General features: G+C 43.1%; 2 protein-coding genes across 9 annotated transcripts; both read right to left on the bottom strand.

Moving 5' to 3' along the window:
* Nucleotides 1–41: 41 nt before the first annotated feature.
* On the bottom strand, nucleotides 42–13842 carry HNRNPD (heterogeneous nuclear ribonucleoprotein D). Of its 4 annotated transcripts, XR_013990478.1 has the most exons (9): nucleotides 13366–13842; nucleotides 7819–7987; nucleotides 7533–7694; nucleotides 5979–6110; nucleotides 4537–4636; nucleotides 3672–3821; nucleotides 1607–1704; nucleotides 1187–1293; nucleotides 42–374 (listed from the first exon to the last, which is right to left on the bottom strand). XR_013990478.1 is itself a non-coding variant. In XM_081021077.1 (8 exons), exons 1-7 carry the CDS (start codon nucleotides 13572–13574, stop codon nucleotides 1637–1639), a joined length of 990 nt encoding a protein of 329 aa, XP_080877203.1. In that variant the 5' UTR covers nucleotides 13575–13842; the 3' UTR covers nucleotides 42–374; nucleotides 1607–1636. The 4 variants fall into 4 exon arrangements, 2 of the variants coding, with proteins under 2 accessions (XP_080877203.1, XP_080877204.1); XR_013990477.1 differs by having other exon boundaries at nucleotides 1187–1704; XM_081021077.1 differs by lacking the exon at nucleotides 1187–1293.
* Nucleotides 13843–17944: 4102 nt separating this feature from the next.
* On the bottom strand, nucleotides 17945–24910 carry HNRNPDL (heterogeneous nuclear ribonucleoprotein D like). Of its 5 annotated transcripts, none has more exons than XR_013990481.1 (9): nucleotides 24645–24910; nucleotides 21982–22150; nucleotides 21720–21881; nucleotides 20428–20559; nucleotides 20196–20310; nucleotides 19766–19933; nucleotides 19387–19479; nucleotides 18899–19003; nucleotides 17945–18211 (listed from the first exon to the last, which is right to left on the bottom strand). XR_013990481.1 is itself a non-coding variant. In XM_081021140.1 (8 exons), the coding sequence occupies exons 1-7, from the start codon at nucleotides 24782–24784 to the stop codon at nucleotides 19409–19411; spliced, it is 957 nt and encodes a 318-aa protein (XP_080877266.1). In that variant the 5' UTR covers nucleotides 24785–24910; the 3' UTR covers nucleotides 17945–18211; nucleotides 19387–19408. The 5 variants fall into 5 exon arrangements, 3 of the variants coding, with proteins under 3 accessions (XP_080877266.1, XP_080877267.1, XP_080877268.1); XR_013990482.1 differs by having other exon boundaries at nucleotides 17945–18207; XM_081021140.1 differs by lacking the exon at nucleotides 18899–19003.
* Nucleotides 24911–25845: the final 935 nt, after the last annotated feature.

The raw sequence follows: 25845 nt of genomic DNA, 5'->3' as shown, positions 1-25845 counted from the left end.
CAAGAGCCTCCCTGTTCCCAAGAGTGAAAAAGCGAGTGCAATTTATACAAAAAGATTTATTAAAAAACCAGTAAGACACTACTACGTCATGACACTGTCACACTGGGCTTTAAACACAAGACTTTTGTTCTACAATACTGGGGAACAAAATGGGCGTGGGCATAAATCAAATTGATCCTTAAGCGTAGCAAAAAAAAAAAAAAAAGACGGTGAAAGCAATTCTGTTGTAATGAGAACGCAATCAAACTTCAGAGGGACCAACATCTTACATCCAATTCAGGGACTTGATACAAAAATTTTAGTTTGAACTGCTATTAGCAGGCAGCATGAGCCACCTCAAAATGAATCTTCAAATGAGAATACTGCTTGTCCACCTAGAGAGAAAGAAAGAGGGGTCAGTTTGTGAAGGCCACAAGTTCTAGCCAAAGTTACAGAAAGTGTTTAGATACCCCTATGTCCCACTATGTAAATATTGTATCAACATTAATCAAATATGCTTTTTTTTATTTTAAAGCTGAACAGGAGAGTCCATGAGCTGGAAATCCACATGTGCACCACTGTTTGGAAAAGGGTCTTTCCACATCTCTGAAATTACTCAAGAAATACTTGTTTATTCACGAAATGCCGTAAAGGATCTCCCCAAAACCCTTTAATGCTCAACCACCACTGAGTAGCGGTAGTAGCTTAGCAAGTGGCTATTTTTGGCCCAAACACTTCTGTTAAAGACTTATAATTGCCAGCTAAAACAGCACTACTTGTCCATTAAGAGAAATACAACAAGGAGAAAGGGTTATTAAAATAGGTATACTATAAATAGGTGCGTGTAATATATATATATGTATATAATATTGAGAAGTTAGAGGAGTTGACACAACAGGACTTCAGCTCAAGAACATCTTGCAATTACTGCTACAACGTCTATAAAAATGGGAAAAGCAAGCATTAAAATAGATTAATAAAATATAAAATTAAAGACTGGAAAATCCAGAGACAAGCTGTATCCTTAGAAGAACAAACAGTTAAAATTATTCAGTAAAGCTGACGTATTTAACCATTACTGGGCCTGTAAAAAATGCATTAAAAATTACATTACAAGTAGTTTTACAAGCAAAGAAATAAGTGAAGGCAAAGCTTGAAGTATCCATTTTATTATAATGCTGATACAGGATGTTGGAAGAGACCATACCAAACGGCAGCATTCGAGAGCGTGAGCATCTCGTACCCTGTCCGCATTGAGCGGGCCTGTGAGAATCGGGAAGTCAGCGCGACACAGGGCCTGCAAGGAAGTTCCCGCTGGCGGGTACAAACAAGGTATAATATCAGAGTTAGTAGGCAATACTGTTTTCGCTGCAATTCCTTAATTTGTACCCATTAGCAGTACTTTACCTGTTAACTTTACTGACTTGTTAATTTACAGGGCAAAAGGCAAAAGCTTAAGAGCGCCTGGGTTACTTATCTTCAAAGGCATTACGTTACATTACGGTAAGCACTTCTGGGTGCTGCGAAATTTTAAAACATCAATCATTACAGTATCTTACGCAATGTACTCAAAAACAGCTACTATTAAGTATAAAGTTACGGCGCAGCTTACAAATGAGGGACATACCTGTCTGGGGTGGGCTGCCAATGGAATAATTTAGTATGGTTTGTAGCTATTTTGATGACCTCCTCGCCGAGATATCTTCCCATAGCCACTCTGCTGATCTACATAGGAGAAAGGGCAATTTAAGGCTCACGAAAGTTAAAGAGGCCACTGAGCTTTAAGACCATCTATTAATTTTGTAAAAGGCTAGATCCTCAAGAAAGCTCTTCACATAGTGCTAGCACCACACATATGACAGCGGAGCCCTCTTTTATGCCTGTCAATTCCAAGATAAATAGGGACAAACCAGTACTTTTACAGAAACAGGCCATGCAAGCTTCACCAGCCCAACAAGGTGATTCATTAAAGACTTCTATAATAATAATAATAAATTTTTATTTGTACCCCGCCCTCCCTGGCCGGAGCCGGGCTCAGGGCGGCTAACATCATAAAACTAACACAGTATACAAAGAACCCAAGAACATAAAAACAGGCAATCAATTAATTAAAATACATCTTAAAATTAGTTCAGAGCAAATTAAAATCTGGACAGATGGCAGTCCATGGGTAAAATTGAGAATGGTTAATATTCTCCAGGGCCAACTGTTACCACTGGTCTTATAAAGGACCTGCGAGCGGGCTAGGAGGCCTCTTGAATGCTTGTTCTTATACAGAAAGAAAAGAATCAGACTGAACCCCGACCAAAGGCCTGGTGGAACAGCTCCGTCTTGCAGGCCCTGCGAAAAGATGTCAAATCCTGCAGGGCCCAGGTCTCTTGTGAGAGAGCGTTCCACCAGGCCGGGGCCACAGCCGAAAAGGCTCTGGCTCTGGTCGAGGCCAGCCTAATCTCCCTGGGGCCTGGGATCTTCAGGGTGTTATTATTTGCAGACCTTAAGGTCCTCCGTGGGGCATACCAGGAGAGGCGGTCCCATAGGTACGAGGTGTCCTAGGCTGTATAAGGCTTTAAAGGTTAAAAGCAGAACCTTAAACCTGATCCTGTACTCCACCAGGAGACAGTGCAGCTCATATAGCACCGGATGTATGTGCTCCCCCGGAGCTAAGATCTCCAAAATAAAAGCAGGCAGTGTCAGGTTAAAAGGGGGTACTCCAACAAATCTCCCCTCAGAAGGTGGCAGTAATAACGAAGGACGTTCAAGTCTCACCAGCAGTTTTGAAGGATGGAGAGCAAACAACTTCAAGTTAATGACCAAAAATTTCCTTAAGAATATGACCTCTTTTGTAATTAGACTAATCTGCAACCTCATGGGGCTCTAAAAGCATTATTATTATTATTATTATTAGTAGTAGTAGTAGTATACCACCCTTCATCTGCAGATCTCAGGGCAGTTCATAACATAAAATAATAATCCCCGCTCCTAAAATACATTTAATAGGGCATCGGATGTCAATAAGCCAAATCAGTATGAATTTAAGTGCAGACCAACAAGTCCAGCCTTGGTGCCATCATGGAAAGCCTATTTAAAACAAAAACAATACCACTTCTTGATTACTAGGTACTGGGCACAAGTCACCATATGCCTGATTAATACTGTTATCACCGAAAGTCATCTAAAAGATCGTAGCTTTCTGCCAGGATCACTGAGAATGTGTGTGCAGGCATTGTGAAGAACAATGTCTACCACCCTCCAAGTTAAAAGTTTTGTTTGAGAAGGCACACTAGCTTTCAGCTCAAGCCTGCCTTTTTCTCTTCCAGGCTGTCTCATGCCTCTGGTGTTCCTTGGCTGTTTTAGGTGAATGCCCAAAGAGCAACACAGGAACAAAACAAGGGAGGGAAAAAACAAATGAGCTGCAGAAGGGCTGCAGTGCAGACGTATCCCGAGGACAGCTCCCAAAAGAGCGCTCCAAAAAACGCAAGTGCAGTGTTCCGTTAGCGAAATGGTCCGCCTTTCAAATTACTTAAACAGATCTCCTCTGCTAAAAACAGAAGCCTAGCATTTTCCATTAAAGTGCTACTCAGCTGTGCCTTTCGGACACTAGAAAGAAAGTACCCTGGATTCTGATTTGGTAGCCATCACCCGAATCAACAGCATTTGCTGGTATGCAAAATATAAAGCATATCTACACTTACTGCTATAATCTCCGTATCCGTAATAGTTGTTGTAGCCAGTGTAGTCATAACCTCCGTAGCCACCATACCCTTGGTTGTTGTATCCACCATAGTTGCCATACCCCTGGTTCCAATAATTACTGTATCCGGGGTTCCAGCTTTGACTGGGGCCTGCAACAGAAGTAAGAGATGGTCACTGGGGGGAGAGAGCCTAAAATGAACAGTCCTAAACTCTACAAGGCAGCTGGGCTACTCCATCCCTTCTGCTGAGACCCTAGCTGCTTTTGGGCCTTTCTCAGTTGTCAGGCTACTGGAACTTAGCTGATCACTGTAGGAACTGCACTGTAAGAACTGGTGCCTGAACTTGCTTCTCTCCTTCTTTCTTCCTCATGGCTTAAGTGCTACTCTTATTACTGATCTTTGTAAGCTGCTCTGGAAGCCTTTTTGGCAAGGTTAAAGTCTTTGAAATAAAGTGCTATTATGCACACTTAATTGGAAGGAATTCCACTGAAATCAGTGAACTGAATTTCGAAGTAAATTATTTTAATTTTAAGTATACTGGGTGTTATGTATGGTTCAGCAACAGCTACATTGTGCCAAACACCAAGATATGTTAGCTAGCTTTCCACTATGTTGAAGTATAACTTTATACTGTGAGCAACCACTCAGGTTCCTTGTAATCCTGAATTGTTAAAAAGGACTGTCAGTTAATATAAAAAGATTCAATGCCTAGGGCCAGGCGCTGTAGATCAGGTAGGCGCACTGAGTTCACAGAGATGCTTGGTGAATTTTTAAAACAGAAAGCTGAGAAACATGCACTAGAGAGAACAGATCTTCGAGCAGGTACTGGAATTAAGTATCAGTGCCAGTTAAATAAAAAAATTACCTCCACCTCTGCCACGAGCTCTTCCAGCAAATCCCCCTCGCGTTCCCCACTGCTGCTGCTGCTGATACTGTTCTTTTGACATCGCTACTTTTATTTCACACTGAAAGAATGGTAAGTAATAGTTATTTCTGCAAAGTGCAAGTGAGCAGCTCTTTCAGGTTCAATGCCCATTTACTTTAACACTACAAAATCCATCAAAAATAGCAATGCAATTTAAGGAATGAGTTGGCACCTCCAGTTAAACAAAACTTACAGCAGGTAAAAACTGCAGCTATATTATAGTTAAGTGTTAAATCTTCATTTTCACAAAAACACTAGTAAGAATTGAGCTTTGAAGAGGTATAGAGGTGCCGCTCAGCATTCAGGAGCTTTAACTTAATCTTTTTAACCAGCAAAATCTTTGCTGGTAAGCGACAACTAGCTTCTGCTTTGTAAACTATGTCATTTTAGTGGGAAGTTACAAGCTCCAAATAAGCCTATCTACCAGTCACTGGCAGAAGAGGGATTGCTCTTTAAGAGGTAAATACTGTTTCCAAAGGTAGTTATGAACTCCCCAGCATAAACTGAAGTTTAAATGCTTGAAATGTTACACTGAATGGCGTAATCCAGAGATAGGGAACCTCTGGCTCGAGGGCCTAGTTGCTCCCAATTTGGCTTGTGAGGCCATTTTCACAATACCATGCCCCACCTGTGTGGGACAGGGAAGGATATAAAGGAGCAATAAGGACCTTCAAATTACCTCCCACCATCAGCACCAACTGAAAGGCACTAACAAACCCCTCTGAAAGGAGGCTTACGCTGATAGCGCACCTGCAAAGCGCTTGATGCAGCCCCTTTGAACCTTGACAAGTGGGTAGCCCAGCCCACCCACTGACGTTGGCCCAAAAGATGGGGAATTAAGGATATGGCCCACTGGCCACATACAGTTATCCACCCCCAGCGTAATGTCACAAGCAGTTGATTTTCTAGGTTCTGTCCCACCCTTCGCCCTGCCCTACAAAAGGCATCAGCACAGTCAATATCCTATGCCCAGTGCTCACTGGGCTGTTTTCGGATTCCCCCTCCCTCTCGCAAGAAGTGTGCTTTCCTGCAAGCTTTTGGGGTTCACCTCAAGCCTGCTAATACCTCCCCCCTTTTGTATGGATGGTGTCGCCAACTACATAAAGACCAGCACTTAGATAACTGAGCTCACTATCAAGTATATAGTGACGATTTCAAAGTACTTTTTCAAAGCAGAGGAGTTGTAAATATTTCTAACAGCTGTGTGTGCGCACGCATGCTTTTAAACAAATGTTTCACCCCTAACATCCACCAGTGACTCCTCTCTTTCTGTTTTCTTGTCTACTCTTCTGTCTTGATAAGAGCTGGCTGTTATTGACCAAGCAAAACCAGGATTCTCTTTCTAAAGAGGAGGTGCTTTGGAATCATAGCTTGAAACATACTTTACTGAGACCAACGTTGTGGTATTTTTTCTCCATAATTTTCTTCACTGGATCTTCTTCTTTGAAAGTAATGAAGCAAAAACCACGACGCTTGTTGGTTTTGTTGTCCATGGGAAGTTCTATCGATTCCACCTGATCAAGAGATACACAGATCACACAAAAATATGTATTTTGAACAGCTTATAGCTAAGAGCACACGAAGAGCGTTGTTTCAAAGTTCATATTAAATAAAAACAATATAGGATGGAAGTAGTCGGGATGTAAGTAGTCAGCTGAAATTCAAACATGACTATCAATGATTGTATGAACTGTAAATTAGAAACAAAACCATAGTCTGAACTGAAGTACAGGGAAGCCATTATTTACAGCCATTTTCCTGCTCAAGACCCAAGTCTCTGGGCAAAATGGCCTTCAGAGTGTATGACTATGATTTGTCCATTCACACATCATACTAAGTAAGCGTCCTTGCTCATGGTTTGCTGCAATGTTTGAAATAAGCCTCTGCACCTAGGAAAGTGCCCAGAGGTAACCCCACCCCATCATGGATTACTAAATTACTGAAAGAAAACTATGCTAATTGCAGAAGCATTAAATTGTTCAGAACCAATTTAACCGTAAGTGAAAAATGCCTGAAGTATAACATACTTCAGTAGAATTCTGAATACATATCAAATCTCAGGCTCTCAAAAGAAACTGGCCTACAAATGCAAAATTTAAACCAGTTTGTCTTAAGTATATTACTACTCTAATATTTAATTTGAACTTTTATTGTCTGAGTCAATTAGGCTATGGTTTGTTCTGAAACAATAATAAACAGTGCACTCCACATCCTGCTGAACAGGGCAAGCCTCCCATTGATTTCAGTGAAGCTGGAAGTACCCTACTGCTCTGGAAACAAATCAGCCCCAACACAACTGTAACATCCAGAACATCACAACGCAGCTTTTAAACTGATTTGTAGGGGGAAGTCAATAGGAGCCAATAAGCACCTGGTTTAGGATAGTTCTTAGGGATGAACTAAATGTCTATGTCTTCAAACTGAGGCCATAATAGAAACTGGTAGTAAGAATGTGGAGACAACAAAGCACCAAAAAGTGTAGTAGCGTAGCAAAAATTACATGCAAACAAGAGATTAAAAGTACCACGAAGGGACAGCTTTCTTATTGGGTAGCTGGACCTTTTCTCAGAGCTTCCTCTGTAAGGAATACCAAGCATAGATCTCCTAGGTGCACCCACTGTCATGAGTTTCATTATTCCTAACGGCTGCATTTGAACAGGGGGTCAAACTAGCCCTACAGCAATGAAATAATTTGGCCTCCCTTCCCCCCTTAAAAAAGTCCTTCCCCATTTTTGTCAGTAAACTGTTTTCCAAAAAATATTTTGCGGGAAGTCGTGAATAAGTATGAGTGGTATCTAACAGTGTCTTTTTCCCTTCCCCACTGCTATACATACCCTAAAGTCGCTCAGGAGATTCTATCAGCCACTCTGAGCAGTTCTGGAGGTAGGGGAATTACCAAACTACCTCAATATAAACAGACAGGGCAGGTGACTTACCTCGCCAAAACCTCCAAAGTATTCCCTTATTTTTTCCTCGGGCGTATCTGGAGATAGCCCACCAACAAAAATCTTTTTAACTGGCTCTTTTGTTTTCATTGCTTTTGCTCTTTTGGGATCAATCACTTTTCCATTCAGCTTGTGTTCTTTCTGATCCATGACCTGTAAAAAAATAAAACATAAAAAACATGGCATCTTAAACTATATTTCCATGGATACTCAGCAAGAACTAGCAAAGACCTTTTCTGAATTCCTGCAGCAATGACAAAGCATCTTGAACACGTACCTTGTCTACGCTCTCAGCTTCCTTGAACAGCACAAAGCCAAAGCCTCTGGACCGCCCTGTAATTGGGTCTAACTTCAGGGTGCAGTCTACAACTTCACCAAATTTCGTGAAGTAATCCTTAAGATCCTTCTTTGTAGTATCCCAGCTGAGGCCACCGATAAACATTTTCCTGCAGAAGAAAACATATGTTCAGACGTCCAGACTTTAGTGGGCTTTGCTAGAACAGTAGCAGAGCAATGTGAATAGCCATTAGATAACCCGCCCCAATACAATGCCTGGTGTTCTCTCCCACCCCACACCCATAGACCTAGGTACCTGCCAAAACAAGCAGTGTGGGGGACAACTGGCAAGCCATCTGAAAAAGGGCTACACACCCCTTTTATAATGAATACACTACTGAAACAAATCAGAATTGCAACAAGAATGCTCCGGTAAAAGCAAAGCCCTACACCCCTTTACCACCCCAGCATATCCCAAGGTAACACCCACCTCAGCAGCCCAACATACTTCTAATAGCTAGAACATTACTTAAACATATAGCGCTGCCATCTTGGCATGGAAGTAACCACATAAACTGGCTGGTGCTATTTAAATTCCACATCCAAAGCTGGCTGATTCTATTGTTCTGTTGTGAACGGTTTGGGTTTCTTACAGGCTAGTGCAAATACAAACCAGTTGCCTAAAATGCAGAACGTCAACAATAAAAGCTTTACACTAAGCATCAAGAATCCTAATGATGTGTTAGTTCCAGTTCTGCTAATTTGTGAGTGAATATACTTCAATGAACTGGATCAAGGCCCTTCTGCAACCCATTGGATTGCAGTGGATGCTCTTGCTTGAGGAAGGGAAAGGGGGGAGGAAAGTTTCAGCAATTCCCTCTTAAGCCTCCAGAGCAACATTCAATGCTATTCCAGAGCTCCCTCTCTCTGGAACAGATCTCAGGGGAAGGGCGTGGGAACTGCAGAAAGGAAAGGAGGAATTAGTAAAGTTAACCCCAACCCTTCCACTAATGGGAAGCCTGAATCCAACCCCATGAATGTTTGTATGGTATAAAAGCAATGAAGTGCACAAACTAGTCAGGTTGATTATTGTAGCAGGCTCCAAGACCCAAAAAAAAAAAAGTATGACAGTCAAAGCTGCAGAAGCCCTATATGAACTAGTTTTGTGATTACAATGATTTTCACACAAGACAGCATTGCTATCAATGATGACAGACCTCTCCCAAATCAAGTATGTAATCTAGGAGCTACTTGCAAGCAAAGAGGTCGAGACATGTCCACCACTCCCCACAGAAAAGTGCTTGACAGAGTTAATGAACAGTGAATAATACTTAAGAAAGCCAGAGCTTGGGGGAAGGGTTAGCCTAAATTGTTTTGAGATTAAAACAGGGAAAGTGGGGGGAAACAGCCTACTGACCAACTCCCAGTGTTGTAACTGTACCGGAAAAGGCACGTACTAGCTTTGTTCAGGAGGCTGTCCCTTCACCACCTAGCATTCAGTCAGGGATTTCCTTATCTTAAGGCTGCACCTTATAACTGCAGCTGTGTCTGAAACACCATGTGATGCAATATGGGTTGCTGCTAGAAGTAACATCCCATCTTTGAGCTGCAACTTTCACATAAAAAGAACCACCCAGAAGGCTGAGCGCTAACTAAGAGCAGTAAGAGAAACCATAAGAGCTGCAGGCTTCCTGAAGCTATTTTCAGGATAAGCTCATGCAAAAATAAATAAATTTGAAGACAGGTATGTAAGTGAATGTGGAATACAAAGTTACCAGCCCCCCCAAAAAATCTCTTTTTAATGGTTGTATTAAAAAAACTAACTTGGCATATGTTTGTTACAATCTTGCAAATAATTTGACAGAGGCTGCTAGTATACAACCTTTGTACTGGGCTGTTCATGCTCAGTAATTTGTGATACACTGAACTTCACCACTGAACTGTCAAGGTCTTCCCTGTCTTGTCACCTGCACATGATTATTAAGAACATACCAAGTGAATGGATACTTACAAGTTTGGTTTGTTCTATGGTGCTCTGAGCACTCCAAGTGGAAGATACAACTCAAATGTACTATTTGAACAGCTGCCTTTACTGATAATATTGTGGTGCAGGCCTCCCTTCTTACTGAAGATATTGGTGCATTAGAGAACCACACCTGGAATGCAAACTCCTACAGGTTTAACTGTTACAGTTTCCATGCAGGAAGTCCAATAATTGTAATCTAGTAGACAACGGAATGCCTAATGCAGTGTTTCTCAAACTTGGGTGCCCAGCTTATGCTGGACTACAACTCCCATCATTCCTAGTTAGCAGGACCAGTGGTCAGGGATGGTGAGTTGTAGTCCAACAACAGCTGGGGAACTAAGTTTGAGAAACACTGGTCTAATGAATCTAACACTGAGCATCTGTAAAAGTATAACAATTTTCGGAGTTCCCTTCTGGAAATTCTGACTGTTAAACATTTCAGGTTTAGAGCACAAATTAGTTTCACAGATTCGGAGCACTTCAGTACAAAATGAAACTGCCATCCAGTTGCACATCTGCTATCCTTATCAAACAGAAAACAAGATTACTAGCAGTGCAGGAATGTCCTTGGATCATCTTGAAGACATATTACATTCTTTACTACTGTAATAGGCAAGGCCAGAAATGAAAAGATTTCACAAGTATAGGAAGAAATTATTCCTGCTAATTAAGTCATGCCAAGACAGCATTTTAGGACCAAAGAAGGCAAGAGGCATAAATAAGGGGTAATTATTTCCAAAGACCGTGAGCAAAGCCCATTAAAAAACAAAACTACTCACATGTACAGATGCTCAAAAGTCAGCTATGGCCCGCTTTATATATTATGGCAGTAAAACAGCTACCCAGAAAGGAATTGGTTCAACCTATGTGGACATAGCTTTAACACAAGTGGTTAACCCTGCAGCTCCACTCCCATCGCTCAGCTTGGGCACTGAGGTTCTCCTCAGAGGGTCTTCTGCTGGTTCCCTCACAGCGAGAAGTAAAGTTACAGGGAACCAAGCAGAGGGCCTTCTCGGTAGTGGCCCCCTCCCTGTGGAATGCCCTCCCTTCAGATGTCAAGGTTAACAACTACCTGACTTTTAGAAGACATCTGAAGGCAGTCCTGTTTAGGGAAGTTTTTAAGGACTGACGTTTTTATTATGCTTTTAGATAGGTTGTAAGCCTTCCAGACTAGCGACATATAAATAATAAAATTACTATTAATAATAATTATTAAGGTTCTCAGTGGCACTCATTCAGTATTGTATAAACCAGGAACCATCATTTGCTTAGTTTCAAAGGCAAGAGTGCTCCACAGTTGAGGGACAGTCTATGCACTCTTCAACAGCCCAGGCTTAATGCTAATAGCAAATGCATGCTCATATTTGAACTTAGTATCATCACATAAAATAGCAGCAGAGACCATCATGCTGAGTCCCAGTGATTTAGGTCACTTACTATGCCTTAACTAGCACTATCTCAATAACATTGCCCAGCCAGGAGAGCTGCAGTATTTTTGAGCCCAACACTATGGAATAATTTCCCTAGGGAGGCCACCTGGCACCCAACTTGCTGTCTTTTCAGCATCTGGCTAAGGCTTTTCTTCTGTCCCAGTTTTAAAGATCTGGCTTTACGGTTGGTCACTTTAAAGTATGTACTTGGCAGCTGCTTAGTTCTGTGATATATATATTTGGTTGTCTCTTAAGTTGTGGTTTTATTATAACGTTGTTGTTTTGCTATAGTCATCCAGAACTCCAAAAAGCTTGCCACATTTTTGTTACATTTTAGCTAGTCCTAATAAAAATATTGTCCAACTGTGGATTTTAGAGGTTTCTTCCCCCATATGGGGGAACATGGCTACCTTTTGCTTCTTATTTTACAAGCTAATAAATGGAACCCTTTAAAGTCATCCCCCGGTAAACCACATTACAAAACTCTAGGCTTGGAGGTACAAATGAATGAATGGCTATCACCAGAGTAAATTACTTACTGTATGTATATGCTACAAAAGGATACTGCTCAGCTATCCTGTTAACATTTTTTTCCCATGCATTACATAAGACATGCAATATACATTAGTTGAGGGAACATAGTGTTATCCTTTCCGCACTGTAAAAGTCTCAAAGTAAGAAAGCTGCTTAGGTGACCAACCTAATCCACTGAAAGACAATGCAACCTTCGGCCAGATAGTGGATAGACAGTGGGGATGGGCTTTTCACCCAGGATTTCCACATATCTCTGCAGCCACTAACACAAGACACAGATAAAGACAATGCCATGGGACCACCAAGTAAAAAGTAGGTTTCATGACCAGACAAAAGAGGGCTCAGTGGAAAGCTTCACATTCGTTTTGAGAGCTACAGAATGTGTACCATCAAGCTCTTGCATGAGCTTATATGACTGTCTTTTGCACAATACACAACTGAAAATTTGCACAGAATGGGCTCCACTCGCCTCATTTCTAGCGAGGTAGCAGCGCAAGTCCATCTGCAGCGAAAACAATGAGCCTTGTGACTGTCTACTCTCAGCGATACAACTCTTTTGTTTTCATGCATCCCGGGCTAAAACAAAAACAAAAAAACAGCAGGGCTCATTCATAAAGACTACAAGGCATCGTCTGCATTTGACAGCCACTTCTACACTGCGGTTTTAGTGCATGTTTATAGCGCCCAGACTATGCACACCGGAGCACCCACTTTCGCACCATGCAGCCCCCTCTGCATTAGATGCATTTTGCTACGTTGCAACCCGAGGGTGGCTTCCAACTCTTCTCCCTTACAAAGTCGGCAGGGCTGCCGAAGCAAACGGGGGCCATTCTTTCTTTATATATATAAAAAAGAAGCCACGCGGGGTTCGCTAACGCAGACCCTACGGGCAAGGTCTCGAGGGCCACAAAACCAGAAACACACACGCACAACCCACCCCCACCCCCCGTATGCTGGAGCAAAGTAAGGCTACGAAACGAAGAGATCGCTCTTGCAACAGGCAGCTGCTCCTCGAAGTCGCCCGAGGCGCAGGAGCGCCGCTCGCCCGCTTAGACTTGGAAGCCATCAGATAAAAGCACCAGATCAGGAAGAATGGACAAAATTTAATGATTAGTTAAATATGTTAAGTTAAATTAACTGAAAAGAGTGAAGCGAGGAAGTCACTTGACAATGTTAATAAGAGTAATTTTTAATAAGGCTATGATTTATGTTTGCTTGTCTTATATGTTTGTTTGTTTATAATGTTGTAAAAACCAATTTAAAAAATGGGGGGGGGGGGGAGATGCGCGTCCACGACCCCCGTTTCCTTCCTCCCCGGGGGACTCGCGCATCTCCATCCTAACACTACCCGGGGAGGGGGAGGGGAAGATGCGGAGCGAAGCACCACTGAGGGGGCAGCAGAACCAATTTTGGGGAGCGGAAAAGGAGGTTCCCCTAGGAAATAACGCCGCCGGTTACGTTTCTCCCGACTCGGGAGTAAGCAGGCGGGTCAACGCGAGGCGGGATGAGGCCCACCGTCGTTCTCCTCCTCCTCCTCCTCCTCCACCCGCTCGCCTACCCTTCATCCTCCTCGTTCTTGCTCGCGTCGATTTTCGCTCCCTCCGATTCTCCTGTGCCGCCGCCTCCGCCTCCTCCACCGCCGCCGCCACCTCCTTCGGCGCCGCCGCCGCCGCCGCCTCCTCCGTTGCCCGAGGCCCCTTCAAGCTGCTCGGCCTGCTCCGAAGCCTCCGCGGCAGCGGCATCTCCGGCGAACGGCTGCTCCGACATGGTGTCTCGGCCGGCTGCTCTCGCAGGAAAAGGGAGAGAGGAGGGTCGCCGAAGGTTTAGGGGGGGAGGGAGAAGAAGGCGGGATCCTGCGAGGCGCGGGGGGGGGGTGTGTGGAGAGGAGTCAGTAGGGGCTGCGCTGCCCGACCGCGACGAAAACCGCGACGGCGTCGGCAGCGGCGACGACGACGTGCCAAGCGCGGGCTGCTGGCGTTTCCCTCCTTTCTCGCACTTTAATGGCGCCGCCTCGATGGTTCCCAACCTAAAATGGCCGACGGAAGGAATGCGGCGGCGCGGCCACGTGACCGACGCCCCACTTTTCTTTCTCTCCTCCTCCCTCCCTCCCTCACGCCGTGCGCGCGCATTCCCTCGCCTGGAGATCGTTTTTTGCTAGAGGAAACCATAGAGACGCAGGCGGACGGGGGAGCTAGAGGGGCCGTCGCTGGCGGCGTGGCGACTTTTCCGTTCCTCTAGCCAATTGTCTATACTGAGCCCCTTCGGTCCTGTTGTTTGTTGTTATTGCGTTTATTTATTATTACGGCTGCCTCAGCTTCCCTCAAGTAATCCCAGGGAAGTTTAAAAAACAAAAAAACGCAGGTCCGCAGCAGTTTTTACAAAACGATAAAAGCACAAATGAAAGTGAAATAAAATAAAATAAAATAAATAAATAAAATAAAACCGAAGGGCGGGGAGTGAATAATAAGGGAGCAGCAGACAATAGGAAGGCCGCCATCACAGGCCTCACAACACGAACCCCGGATGTAGGAGGTTTATTTCTCCCACAGAACTAAGAACCCGGAGCGCCACTCGGACTCCCTTTATTTCTGTCTGAAAGAGGTGGTGTCGGAGCCGGAGATCCCGCGAGGGTCTCGGCCAAAGGGAGCGGGTCTCTCCGGGGAGATGGAAGCGCGACTCCCTCGCAGGAGGAGAGGGAAGGGCGGGAGGCAGCGGCCCAAGGCTGTCCTGGATTAGACCAGTGGCTGCTAAAATAAAGGATTAAGGTCGGAACTATTGTATTTGGACTGATAAAGAGGATTGGAGCAGGACCAAGGAATCACATCAACTCCTGATAACCAGAACACGGGAAGTCATCCAAAAATGTTTAATTCGGAGCTGAATTAATGGGCTCTTTTGATTGTGTTGATTTGGTATTGTATTCATGTGGCCAGCATTGGATTGTTATTAATGAAAAATAAAAAGCACTTTTTAAAAAAAAAAAAAGCTGTCCTGGATTATGAACATAATCCCGCCGGATCTTGCACTGCCTGCGGAACCAGAACCGTTTGCTATTGCATTTATTGCGTCTGCAAATTTCCGCCCGCATTTAACAGGCGAACGATCCTGTTAACAATCCCACGCGCGTCCATAACACGTTCAGCGATGAGAAACGCTTTGTGCAGTGCTGTATGAGATGCGAGAAAGACACGAGATGGGTTTGTGAGACATGCCCAGGACCCACTTTTATTTATCAAAATACCATCTTTTTAAAAAAACAAAAAGCATCAGCTTCATCCACCTGATAAAGCGGACTGTGGTTCACCAAAGCCCATGCCATAATAAACCTCTTTTAAGGCGCCACGAGGCCCTTCGTTTTTGCTGCAAAAGACTGAAACGACCACCTCTCTGCAAATCTGAAAGCAATGGCACATTTCAAAATTAAACGACAGACAATATTGTACTAAGAACCTCCAAAAATGCATAGCAGCCTAGATTATAGTGTAAAACAGTACTGTTAGCTCTCTTGTGACTCAGTATATTCGCAGTCTGGCCTAGAGATGCCGACGATATTGAATCTGGGGCACTGTGCTCTCATGCAAAACAGGCACACTAATATTTGCTGGGCGCTCTTAAACTTGGCTCCCCACCCAGCCAATCTTCCATCATCAATGGGGTTTAATACTGATATATCTGCATGGTTCTTTAAGGGATAAGAAATAGATGCCAGTAAAGTGCCACATAAAAGTAATATAGTACAAACAGAGCATTTTTTAAATACAGGAATTTCACAGGTGGCACAGAGCAGATACTGGAACAAGTGAACTTCAAGAGGAGACCGTTAACATGAATTAAATTCATCAAGAGGTTTAGTGCTGTCACTTTTGGGTTGGCTCGCAAGTTTTTAGTATCGCTGCCAAGATTTATCAATAACAGCTTCTTGTGAACCGTCAGTCTTGATTAGTAGTTATCACTGTTCTTTTCTGCATTTCATTTCTTTCTGAACTGCTTACAATTCCCTCCCAGTATTATACACACCTGCCTACTGGCTGACTTACTGAATCTGAAAGACTGCATTCTATGAAACTAGAGTTCTAAACTAGTTGTCTTTAAAATATACAAGACCCTTAGTTTATGAAGGGGAACATGCTAGTCTGTCAGTGAGAGAATGCTTTGCCTCAAAGTCTCATGTTAAAAGGGCAAACTCTCTTCCTAATGTCCAGGGGCTCTCATTAAATATCCTTGTACACTAGGCAAATAAATGGTTCTTTTCCCAGGCCTTAGGCTAATTAAACAATCTAGTTGTACCTTGGATCCCGAACACCTTGCAACTCGAACGTTTTGGCTCCCAAACACGCTCCTGTAGCCAATCGGAAGCTGTGCCTTGGTTGTCAAACATTTTCAGAAGTTGAACAGACTTCCCGAACAGATTCCATTCGACAGCCAAGGTACGACTGCATAGCCTTTTAAACTCGGGGGGGGGGCGCAAATGGTTTTTACTATGCTATTTTTGTTTTACAGTATATTGTAACCTGCTCTGTGATCTTTGTATGGTTTAGAAATTTGATAAAACTCTGGCATTTCCAGAGAGGGGCAAATCAGCATAGGAAATATATTACTGAATAGCCAGGTGGTCTGACTAGGGCATATGGCAGCTTCCTTACCTTCCTAGGACCTGAGACTTACCATAGTTTTGAAAAAGAGTTTGGACTTGGTATCACACCTTTCACTCCCCTCAAGTCTCAAAGCGGGTAACAATCTCCTTTCCCTTCCTCCCCCACAACACTGAGGTGAGTGAGGCTGAGATTTCAGAGAAGTGTGACTAGCCCAAGGTCACGCAGCAGCTGCATGTGGAGGAGCGGGGAAGCGAACCCAGTTCACCATATCGCTCTTAACCACTACACCATACTGGCTCTCTTGAAAGAACTGGTGGCAACTTAAGGATGAGCAGGACCCAGGGGAAAGTTTTTTTAAATGGGGAAGTAGGATTCCCTCTCAGATTACATGTACTGTATTGCATACTGACATTGAAACTATGTGCACCATTATATAAACTGCTCAATTACTATCATGGTCAGAGGTCCTTTTTGGTGACCACTCAACATTAGGGTAAGGCGAGATCACTTGACAGTTTGACTATCGTTTTTATTATTCTTTAATATATTCTTTTATATAGAAAGAATGCAGCACTGAAAAAGCCACATCCACAAATACCATATAATACTAGATAAGGGAACAATAATGAAAGGGCAAGTACTCATGGAGTAAACTCCCCAGGCACTGATTATTTTCATAGGGTTTGCTTTTCCTGCTGACTAGCACTCGTTTCCATTTCTTGGATTCCTTTTACTGTTAAGGTCACTGGGCTGTAGCAATCTAAAGACTGCTTAGACACAGCCTACTCGTTTACAAGAAAACAAAGCTCAGGGGGATGGAGAGACTAAACACTATTCATACCTTTAGTTTTTCAAAGATCAGACAAAGTTCTTAGATTCCATTTGAAAGCCCTAGTGTTTATGCCAGTGATTGTCATTATCATAACTAAGGCTAAGTAGACACACTGCATCATCCCATTGTGTTTATCAGCAGCAGACTAGACTGTATTGGCTGCAACTGCCAAGTCGGTGTCAAAGCATGAGCAATGGACAAACACCCCTCCTAGTACTTAAAACTTTTGATTAGATCAGTTTGTTGTATTTTAATGAAACAGCATTTTGTCTTCCTTAGTAGTAAAAACACCTTAGCTGCACAACTTAATTACAATGCAAATGTTTTTTTAAAAAAACACCCAAACGACCAGCCAACCATTTTCAGTAAACCTAGGTTATGTTTCAGTCTCTGTTCAGTGTTTTTCAAAGAAAAGAGATGACTTTCCTCCAAGCAGCTGCATCATACATAGATTAGGGACTATATATCAACATAAAGGATCACACTTGCTTCTATAATCAATAAAGTCTCTTCATTTTTTAAATGAAAACGTTGGTGATAGAATCATGTTGCAGTACAGCATGGAATACAGTTGAGACACACATACCCTTGCATTTCTCTAGCACACACTGTGTGGGTTTAACATGTTGCAATATTGCTCACAAGTACCTAATGGTATTCTTGAGCCTGATACAACCGCCGTGGTATTCTCAAAATGCTGAAGACAGCACTCACAGAAGATAAGCATTTTTATTTGAGTCATTCAACAAAGAAATACAAATAAAAATTGTATAAACACAAGAACCACATTGGCATCATAACACAGATGACAAAAGGACAAAAAGTAAAAACCATAAAGAAAACTATTCGGCCGCTATGTACAGTTGGACACTGTTGTGTCATACACTAAAAGTCTTTTACAAAATAATCTCATGTCACGAAGACCACCCTCCAGTCAGTCCTGATGTTCTGCAAGATGGCTTTGCTGTAGAATCTACCTACAACCAAGACAAAAAACATTATGAGACTAGTGCAACGTTTACAATCGTTTTTAAAAGGTCCATTTTCATGAACTGCTTTAAGTCCTCTATTTATTCCTCGCTTCACTGTTAAAGATCATATGCATCTCTGTCAACATGAAATATTTCTGATGACCCAATTGCACTTTACATGCCCAGGCGTCCCAGTTCAGCTCAAATGATGGAGCTATGTCAAAGAACTGCAGAAACTCAGCAAGGAAGTTCTTGGTTTACTAGAAACCAAGCTGTAGAAGAGCCTTTCACGGCTTCAACTGCTAGCGGGAAAGAGAAAGTGGCAATACAAGGAAAATTATTGTTAGCCAAGTGATTAAATAGAAACTGCCATCTGCATATGATCTTTAATGTTTCCAGATTTAAAAGTTCGTTTAGGTTTGTAGAATTCACTAATAGCTATAAAAGAAAAAAGCAAGCATTAAATCTTAAAGAACGAACACTTAAAACGAGGTTCCACAATTGATATACAACACTAAACAGAAGACCAAAAATGATTAAGCTGTAAAGGCATTTATGCACTTTAACTCCTGTAAAAAACCATTTTAAGTTAAGACACTTAAATCTTCAAAGAAGATTTTTAAAAAGAAGCCAAAGTCTGAAGTTTTCCACTTTAATCTTTACGCTGGTACATGAAGTTGGAAGAGACCATACCACAGGACAGCGTTTTCTGGTGTATGCCTTGCGCTCTGCCTGCAACGTGCGACCCCCAGAGATAGACGTGGTCAGGGTGACACACGGCCTGCAATGAAGTTCCCGCTGGCGGGTACAAACAAGGTATAATGTCAGAGTTAGAAGACAACAATCTTGTTTTGCTTAAGTTGTACCCATTTCAGTACTTTACCTGTTGGTTAACACTTCTATTAAGTTTAATTATTCCTCTACACCACCTGGCACACAATGTAAGCAGAAAAACTCTTATGTTTCTCTGAAGTACTAAGGACGATGAACCACCTTTTACAGAGTTAAAGATCTATAGACACTTAAAAGTAAAGAGTTTTAAAAACACATTTCAAAACACGTTTTTTAAAAAAGTTTTTTTAGAAAAAGGCTATCCAAGAAAAGTGGTTTATACTTGTTTGTCTATTGATCTTTAAATTAGATTAGACGTATGGGTGGTGACACTTTCACTCAATACACACCTGTTTCTTTCCAGGTTTTCCTTTAGTATGGCTGGTAGTTGTTTTGGTGATTACCGCCACCTCGGGATGCCTTTCCATAAGTGCTTTGCTGTCCTGTTCAGGAGAGAAATTGCAGCTTAAAAGTCCATCTCAAAACCACAGGATACTCAAAACATGCTGTACCAAACTACTATTGGAATCGTTACAGATACTTACACAAACCTCTATCAGTTTCAATACAGACTCACACAACTCTTAAGAAACTCCCACAACTAAAAATCCATAAAGAAATATGCAATACCCTCATCTTCCTGCCCCATAGATGCCAGGATGAGAAAGATAAAACTACCCTAAATCTGTAGTATGAACTAGAGGCAATGTTGAAAGAAAAGAGGCTTACCACTGTAGTCAGCGTATCCCTGTCCATAGCCATAACTTGGGTAGTTGTACCCAGAATAATCATATCCACCATAGCTGCTGTAACTCTGATCACTGTAAGGACTGTTGTAACTTCCATATCCTTGATCGTAATAGTTGTTATACCCTTGGTTCCAGCTTTGACCTTGACCTAAAATAAAGTGATTATGACATGAAATCTTTACAACTGCTTTTTCTTTTATGTTAGAGAAAAATTAAAAGCCACTGTATTTAAAACATTTTTACTCTAATATTCAGCTACAAAGGCTCCCAAATTAAAAAAAGGTAAAACCATCTCTCCCCTCAGTCTTACAATGTAGTATCACTCCAAGAACACCCCCTCTGGTTGCAACTCCTGATTCAGATGGTTCCTGGAGACACATTTCAGCAGTTAAGATTTAAGGCACACTCACCCCTGCCACGTCCTCTGGAACCACCACGCCCACCAGATGAAGCGCCTCTGCCTCCCTTCTGTTGCTGCTGTTGCTGCCTATATACATCTTTGGGCTGTGCTACTTTTATCTCACACTAGATGAAAACAAAAGTGCAGAACTGTAATACTACATAAACGAAGGACTTAACATTCTGAACTATCATCGCTCTTGCATGCAAGAGAAGATGCAAGTGACAAACACAAAGCAATACCTTTCCAGAACCAATTTGATGGTATCTGCTTTCCAACAATTTCTTTACCGGTTCTTCATCTGAGTATGTGATGAAACAGAAACCCCTTCTTTCATTTGTCTTCGTGTCCATGGGAAGCTCAATATTTTCTATCTGAAAATCACAGTTAAAAGCTGTAAAACCTAACCCAATGTCAGCTTTCACCAAACTAGTGCTCTCCGTGTGTTTTGATCTACAACTCCCATCAGTCCCAGCCAACACAGCCTTCCTTCATCCTCTTGGCCCTATTTTGCAATGTGTATATACCTTCACTCTTCCAGCTTCCAACCTCTATCATCCCATTTTTTGCAAACCCTCATGCCTAAAACTAAATCTCTAACTTCTACATGCTCTCAAATCCTTCCCCTGGACTCTGATCAAACTCAAGCTACATTTACTCACATTCATCCAATGCTCTTCCCTCATTCTTTTTGTTACCCTCTTAAGTCCTTCCTTCACCCATCTTACTTTTACCTTTGATGCAATTTAGGCTACAAATTCTTTGAGACAAGGATCATCTTTTCCTTATGTTACTCTTAAGCACCAGGTGCATTACAGTGCATCGACCAATAATTAATATTTTAGGCAGCTTGCAAGAAGTCTTAATTGAATAGTGTAAAAATCCGAACCCATGCCCCTACTTCCATTGTAAACGCAACTCTCAAATTGTTCCCATTTATTCCCACTGTAAGCTCTCAAAGTCAACGACCCCAAGAGTAAAGCTATCAAGCTACTCAAATGTCACATCTGCACATAATAAGCCAGACTTTCTGGCCTATTTTGAATCAGCTTTACTGATCATAGCTTCTTGCAGCAAACTCTGATCCCTAACTTGGACATAATGAGATGTCAAAGCTCCCTCCTACATTAATCCTGATTGTGCCAGAGAATCAAAATAAAGGAGTGACCAGGAAACACTGCTCACTCAGAAGGTCTAGCTTACTGTTGTATGCAAATGCAGACAGTGTCATTCAAAACTACTATATTACAGTAAGCCCACAACTTTTGGGGATCGTGCCTAAAGCTAAAATTACAGTCAAAACACACTGGGTGCAATGGTGGATGAGATTGCCACGTTCTTTTTACTGGGTGCCCAACCCTTTTTAAATTTGGCCAAGCATGTAAAGCTGAATGCATGCAAGTTAAATGTGCACAAGTTGCAGGCTTCTTGTACAATTTAGAACAAGCAATGTTTTACCCGTAAGTATGCCACAAAATACCCCTCAACTGTAGGCACAAAAAATGCTAGACAAAGACAACAACAAAGATTATACCTCTCCAAAGCCACCAAAATATTCCTTTATTTGCTCTTCAGATGTATCTGGACTCAGTCCACCAACAAAAACTTTTTTGGGTGGCTCTTTCCCCTTTAAAGCTTTTGCCCTTTTGGGATCTATTAACTTGCCATCCAATTTGTGTTCCTTCAGTTCCAAAACCTAAAAATACACGAGTTCAAATTCAGACTCAGAAAATGAAAATATTTCATAAGTATTCAGAGATGCTACTTATGGCCATTTAACACCAAGACTTACATACCTTCTCAACACTGGCAGCATCTTTGAAAAGCACAAAGCCAAAGCCTCTAGACCTCCCTGTGACAGGATCTGTTTTAATTGTGCAGTCCACCACTTCTCCAAAGCGAGACAAATACTCTGTCAAATCTTTTTTGCTCGTATCCCAGCTTAGGCCTCCAATGAACATTTTACTGCAATGAAAGGACAGAGATTTGATTAAATTATACCTTCCCAAAACATTATAGATTTAATGTATGTTTTGACTTTCCATGTGCAAGGTAGCTAATAAATTTAAAGTAAGGCAATTACACTAACCAATACAGAACAGAATTATTAAGCAAGATAGACAACTATGCTTGATTGCCCCAACTCATTTACCATGTCTCTATTGTATTCCACATAAATTAGAAAAACTAAAGCATGTCACACGATGTACAGTCACAAGTTAGTAAGAAAAATCCAAAACCTCATTTTTGGGGTAAAGGGGATCCTTCAGAACACTGCTCTACTGATTTGTCCTGCATATGTGGTTCAAACTGTAAGCAAAGGTGACTGTAAAGGTCCTTGCATTTTTATATATTAAAGTCCTATCTCTTATCCCTACCATGGGAATAGCTGGGCATAAAGTTCTCAATGCTGATCTACAATGTTATCTTTATTTTCCATTATTTGGGTGAGAAAGCATTTTAATCTCAAAAAGCCCAAATACAAGAGTAGCCAAGTATAGGTTAACATTTTCATGAAGCGGAACACATTCTGTGTCTATTCTGAGATTATGACAACTCTTGTAAGTTCTAATGCCTCTACACAACAGTAAATGTATATATGATTTAAAATACATGCCTATAGAAACTCTATTACACTTTCATTCACGCAAAGAAAGTATTAGCCATGCTTAGTGTGAAGCTTATTTTGTTTAAATGGGACTTACTTCCAAGTAAAAGTATATGGATTGGATGTTATTTGCAGGCAAACACAATCTATCCTGATTTAAGACTTTGCAACAGGAATGAAAGGTACATGTTTGATTAACTGCTCATCCTATCTTGAGCTTAGAATGGAATCAGGACAGAAAGAATGACATCAGACACCCTTCCCTGGAAGCAGGAAACTTGCATAATAAGTAAGGACAACTATCAGCTTTGAATAGTCTTGCAACGATGATACATTTCAAGAAAACTTGAAATGCAGGATAACATGAAAGTGCAGATAACTAACCATGCTCTCAGTCTTGACAGCCCTGAAAGGTAGGTCAATGGGGATTTCATATTGTAGGTGACTGGGATAAGGCCTTAGAGAACTATGTGGCCCTGCATGGCCAACACCCAGGAATAGCGGGAATTGCAATCCAGCATCATCAGAAGGTTGGTACAACAAAAGAGGTTTAAAGACGTTCTCAAGGCAAATCTTTAAAAATGTAGTATAAACACCAGCAACTGAGAATCACTGGCCTGTGAGCGCTCCTACTGGAGAACAGCCTTTACCAAAGGCATCATGGCCTTTGAAGAAGCAGAACTCAGAAAAGGAGAAATGTGCTAAGAGAAAGGCGCAGTTTGGCAAATCCTTACTGTGATCAACTACCACCTGAAACCTCTGACTCCACTGTGGAAGGATGTATGGATCCAGAATTGGCCTCAACAGTCACAGACACACCGTTAAGACCATATTCATGTAAAACAATCTTACTCGGTTACGAGTGATCACCAAAGAAGACAACTACATCCAAGAGTGATGTTGCATGATGATAATAATAATTTATTATTTGTTGCCAGGCAAAGTGCAGCAGTTATGATTGTTGGGAGTAGGGCAATGTTTCTGCAACTTGGGAGTTATAGTCCAACAACAGCTGGAAGACCCACCATCCCTGACCATTGGTCCTGCTAGCTAGGGACAATGGGAGTTGTAGTTCAACAACATCCAGAGACCCAAGTTTGAGAAACACAGGACCGGGGCCTGGGAGGGTTCCAATCCCCCCTCGGCAACTTGCTCTCTCCCCCTAACCTACCTCACAGGGTTGTTGTTGTGGCGATTAAACTTAATGGAAGGGCAAAGGGGACCACGAGCGCCTTACGGGGTGGGTGGGACAGAAACGCAATATAAATAAGTGAAGCAAAATGTACTAGAGTAGCAATCCTGTGACGAGCGCAGCCTTGGCTGAGAGAAAGTGCGCCCAGAACCCAGCAAGATGCCTTGAGAGCCTCACCCACAACGAAGCCTACACTGGCCGGCAGCGGCTCTCCAGGGCTGCAGAGCAGGTAAGTCTCTCCTTAGCCCCGCTGGGGATCGAACCTGGGACCTCCCCGCACGCGAAACAGGCGCCCCTTACTACTCCTCCCCGGTTCCCACACTGCGCACGCGGCGGCGGCGCCAGCTTTCCTTGATCCCGCCCACCGCGCTCCCCCATAGGCTGCCGCTTGCGTCACGGCGCCTTAACGGGCACCTTCCCGGCTCCGCCCAGTTGGAAGCTGAGGCCGAACGCGCGAGCGGGCGGGGGGCGGAGCGAAGGACACACAAAAGGGGCCCGGGGAGGCGGCGCTCGCGTGGGAACGGCCTAGTCACGTGGCCGAGCCGCCTCAGTTCCCCCCTCCCTCCTTCCCGCCATTTACTTTTCCTACAGGACAAAATGGCGCCCTCGCTCTTTTCCTCCCCCTCCCCTCGCCACGCCGCGAGGCTGGTTTCCTCCACCTGCTCGGCTGCCCTTCGTACCCGTCATCTTGCTGGTTCTTGCTGGCGTTGATCTTGGAGCCCTCGGCGAAGTCGTCCCCGCCGGCGCCGGAGCCCGCGTTGTTGTTGTTGCTGCTGCCGTAGTCGGTGTTGTCCTCCATGGCCGAGAAGGGCCGAGAAGAAGCGCGCACAACACACAGACACAGACAAGACGAGAGAAGGGACAAGCGAGCGAAGCCGAGCAGAGTATTAAAATGGCGGCCGTAACAAGAGATCCGGGCAGAGCCTGCGCCGCGGTTATATACGGCCTCTCTCGCCCAATCGCCGCCGTCCGCAGGCGCAGGCGCGGAGGAGGATGAGGGCGGAGGGATTTCCTGTAGGAAAAGAGCGCTCCAGTGGCGGAAGGGCAATGGCCAAGGCGTGAGCCTGAGTGGGTTGGAACTATGTTAAGAGCAGGGCCTTTCGGTTTCTTCCACCAGGGACTCCACACGTTTGCGTAGAAAAGTAGCCGTTTGCGTTCAGTGGGTCTCGTTTCCCATTATTATTATTATTATTATTATTATTATTATTATTATTATTATTTACCCACTCTTCGCCTGAAGGTTGCAATATTTTAAGCACAACATTTAAAAACGGTTCAAAGCAACAAAATAAGACGGGTCCTAAAAAAATAATAAGCTGCGGTTGTAATGCTAAGTCTTATTTACTCAGAAGGCAATGATGGTGGAGTCAGGGCTTAGTTGGTGTTAAGGGACCTGCATCTGCCATTGCTTTTCATAAAGCGGATGAAGGGAAACGTGGCTCCTGATCAAGTGCAGAGTGCCTTTCTTCCATGAGTAAATACAGATGGGCAGGACACGTGGGACATCCAGTGGGAAAGTGAGCCCTGCTTCTAGTTTTCACCTTCACCCCACATTCACAGCTTCTGAAAGGACCTGCCTGGGTGCAAAGTTTTTGTTTCTGTACTTGCCCCAAAATCAATTGTACGGCCTGCTTGTGTGGTTTGTGGCCTCTTTCGCATGTTACGCAGTGCGGAAAAAAGGGGTCGGTGGAGGCTTTTAGTGGGCACAATGAAGCCCTCCCATGTTTGCGCCTGTATGGTCATGTAGCAGCATAGCTGTCAACTGTCAACCTTCCCTTTTTTTTGCAGGAAACCCCCTTATTCCAGCGCCGTTTCCCACTGCTTCCCACTGCTATCCCGGATTGTTAGATATCCCATAGA

Source organism: Podarcis pityusensis, assembly GCF_964106645.2.
Source record: "Podarcis pityusensis genome assembly, chromosome: 9".
Lineage (NCBI taxonomy): Eukaryota > Metazoa > Chordata > Lepidosauria > Squamata > Lacertidae > Podarcis > Podarcis pityusensis.
The sequence above is the reverse complement of the archived record's forward strand: the minus strand, read 5'-3'. Positions and strand labels throughout refer to the sequence as shown.

Bases quoted from the DNA above. Each gene is read 5' to 3' on its own strand.
- HNRNPD (XM_081021077.1), bottom strand. From the start codon at position 13,574: ATGTCGGAGCAGCCGTTCGCCGGAGATGCCGCTGCCGCGGAGGCTTCG. The intron at 6,111-7,532 runs GTAAGTCACCTG...TCTCTTGATCAG, and splicing joins ACTTTGGAGGTTTTGGCGAG to GTGGAATCGATAGAACTTCC. The intron at 4,637-5,978 runs GTATGTTTCAAG...CCATTCTTTCAG, and splicing joins ACAACGTTGGTCTCAGTAAA to TGTGAAATAAAAGTAGCGAT.
- HNRNPDL (XM_081021140.1), bottom strand. From the start codon at position 24,784: ATGGAGGACAACACCGACTACGGCAGCAGCAACAACAACAACGCGGGC. The intron at 20,560-21,719 runs GTATAATCTTTG...TGTGATTTTCAG, and splicing joins ATTTTGGTGGCTTTGGAGAG to ATAGAAAATATTGAGCTTCC. The intron at 19,480-19,765 runs GTAAGCCTCTTT...TCTCCTGAACAG, and splicing joins GGGATACGCTGACTACAGTG to GACAGCAAAGCACTTATGGA.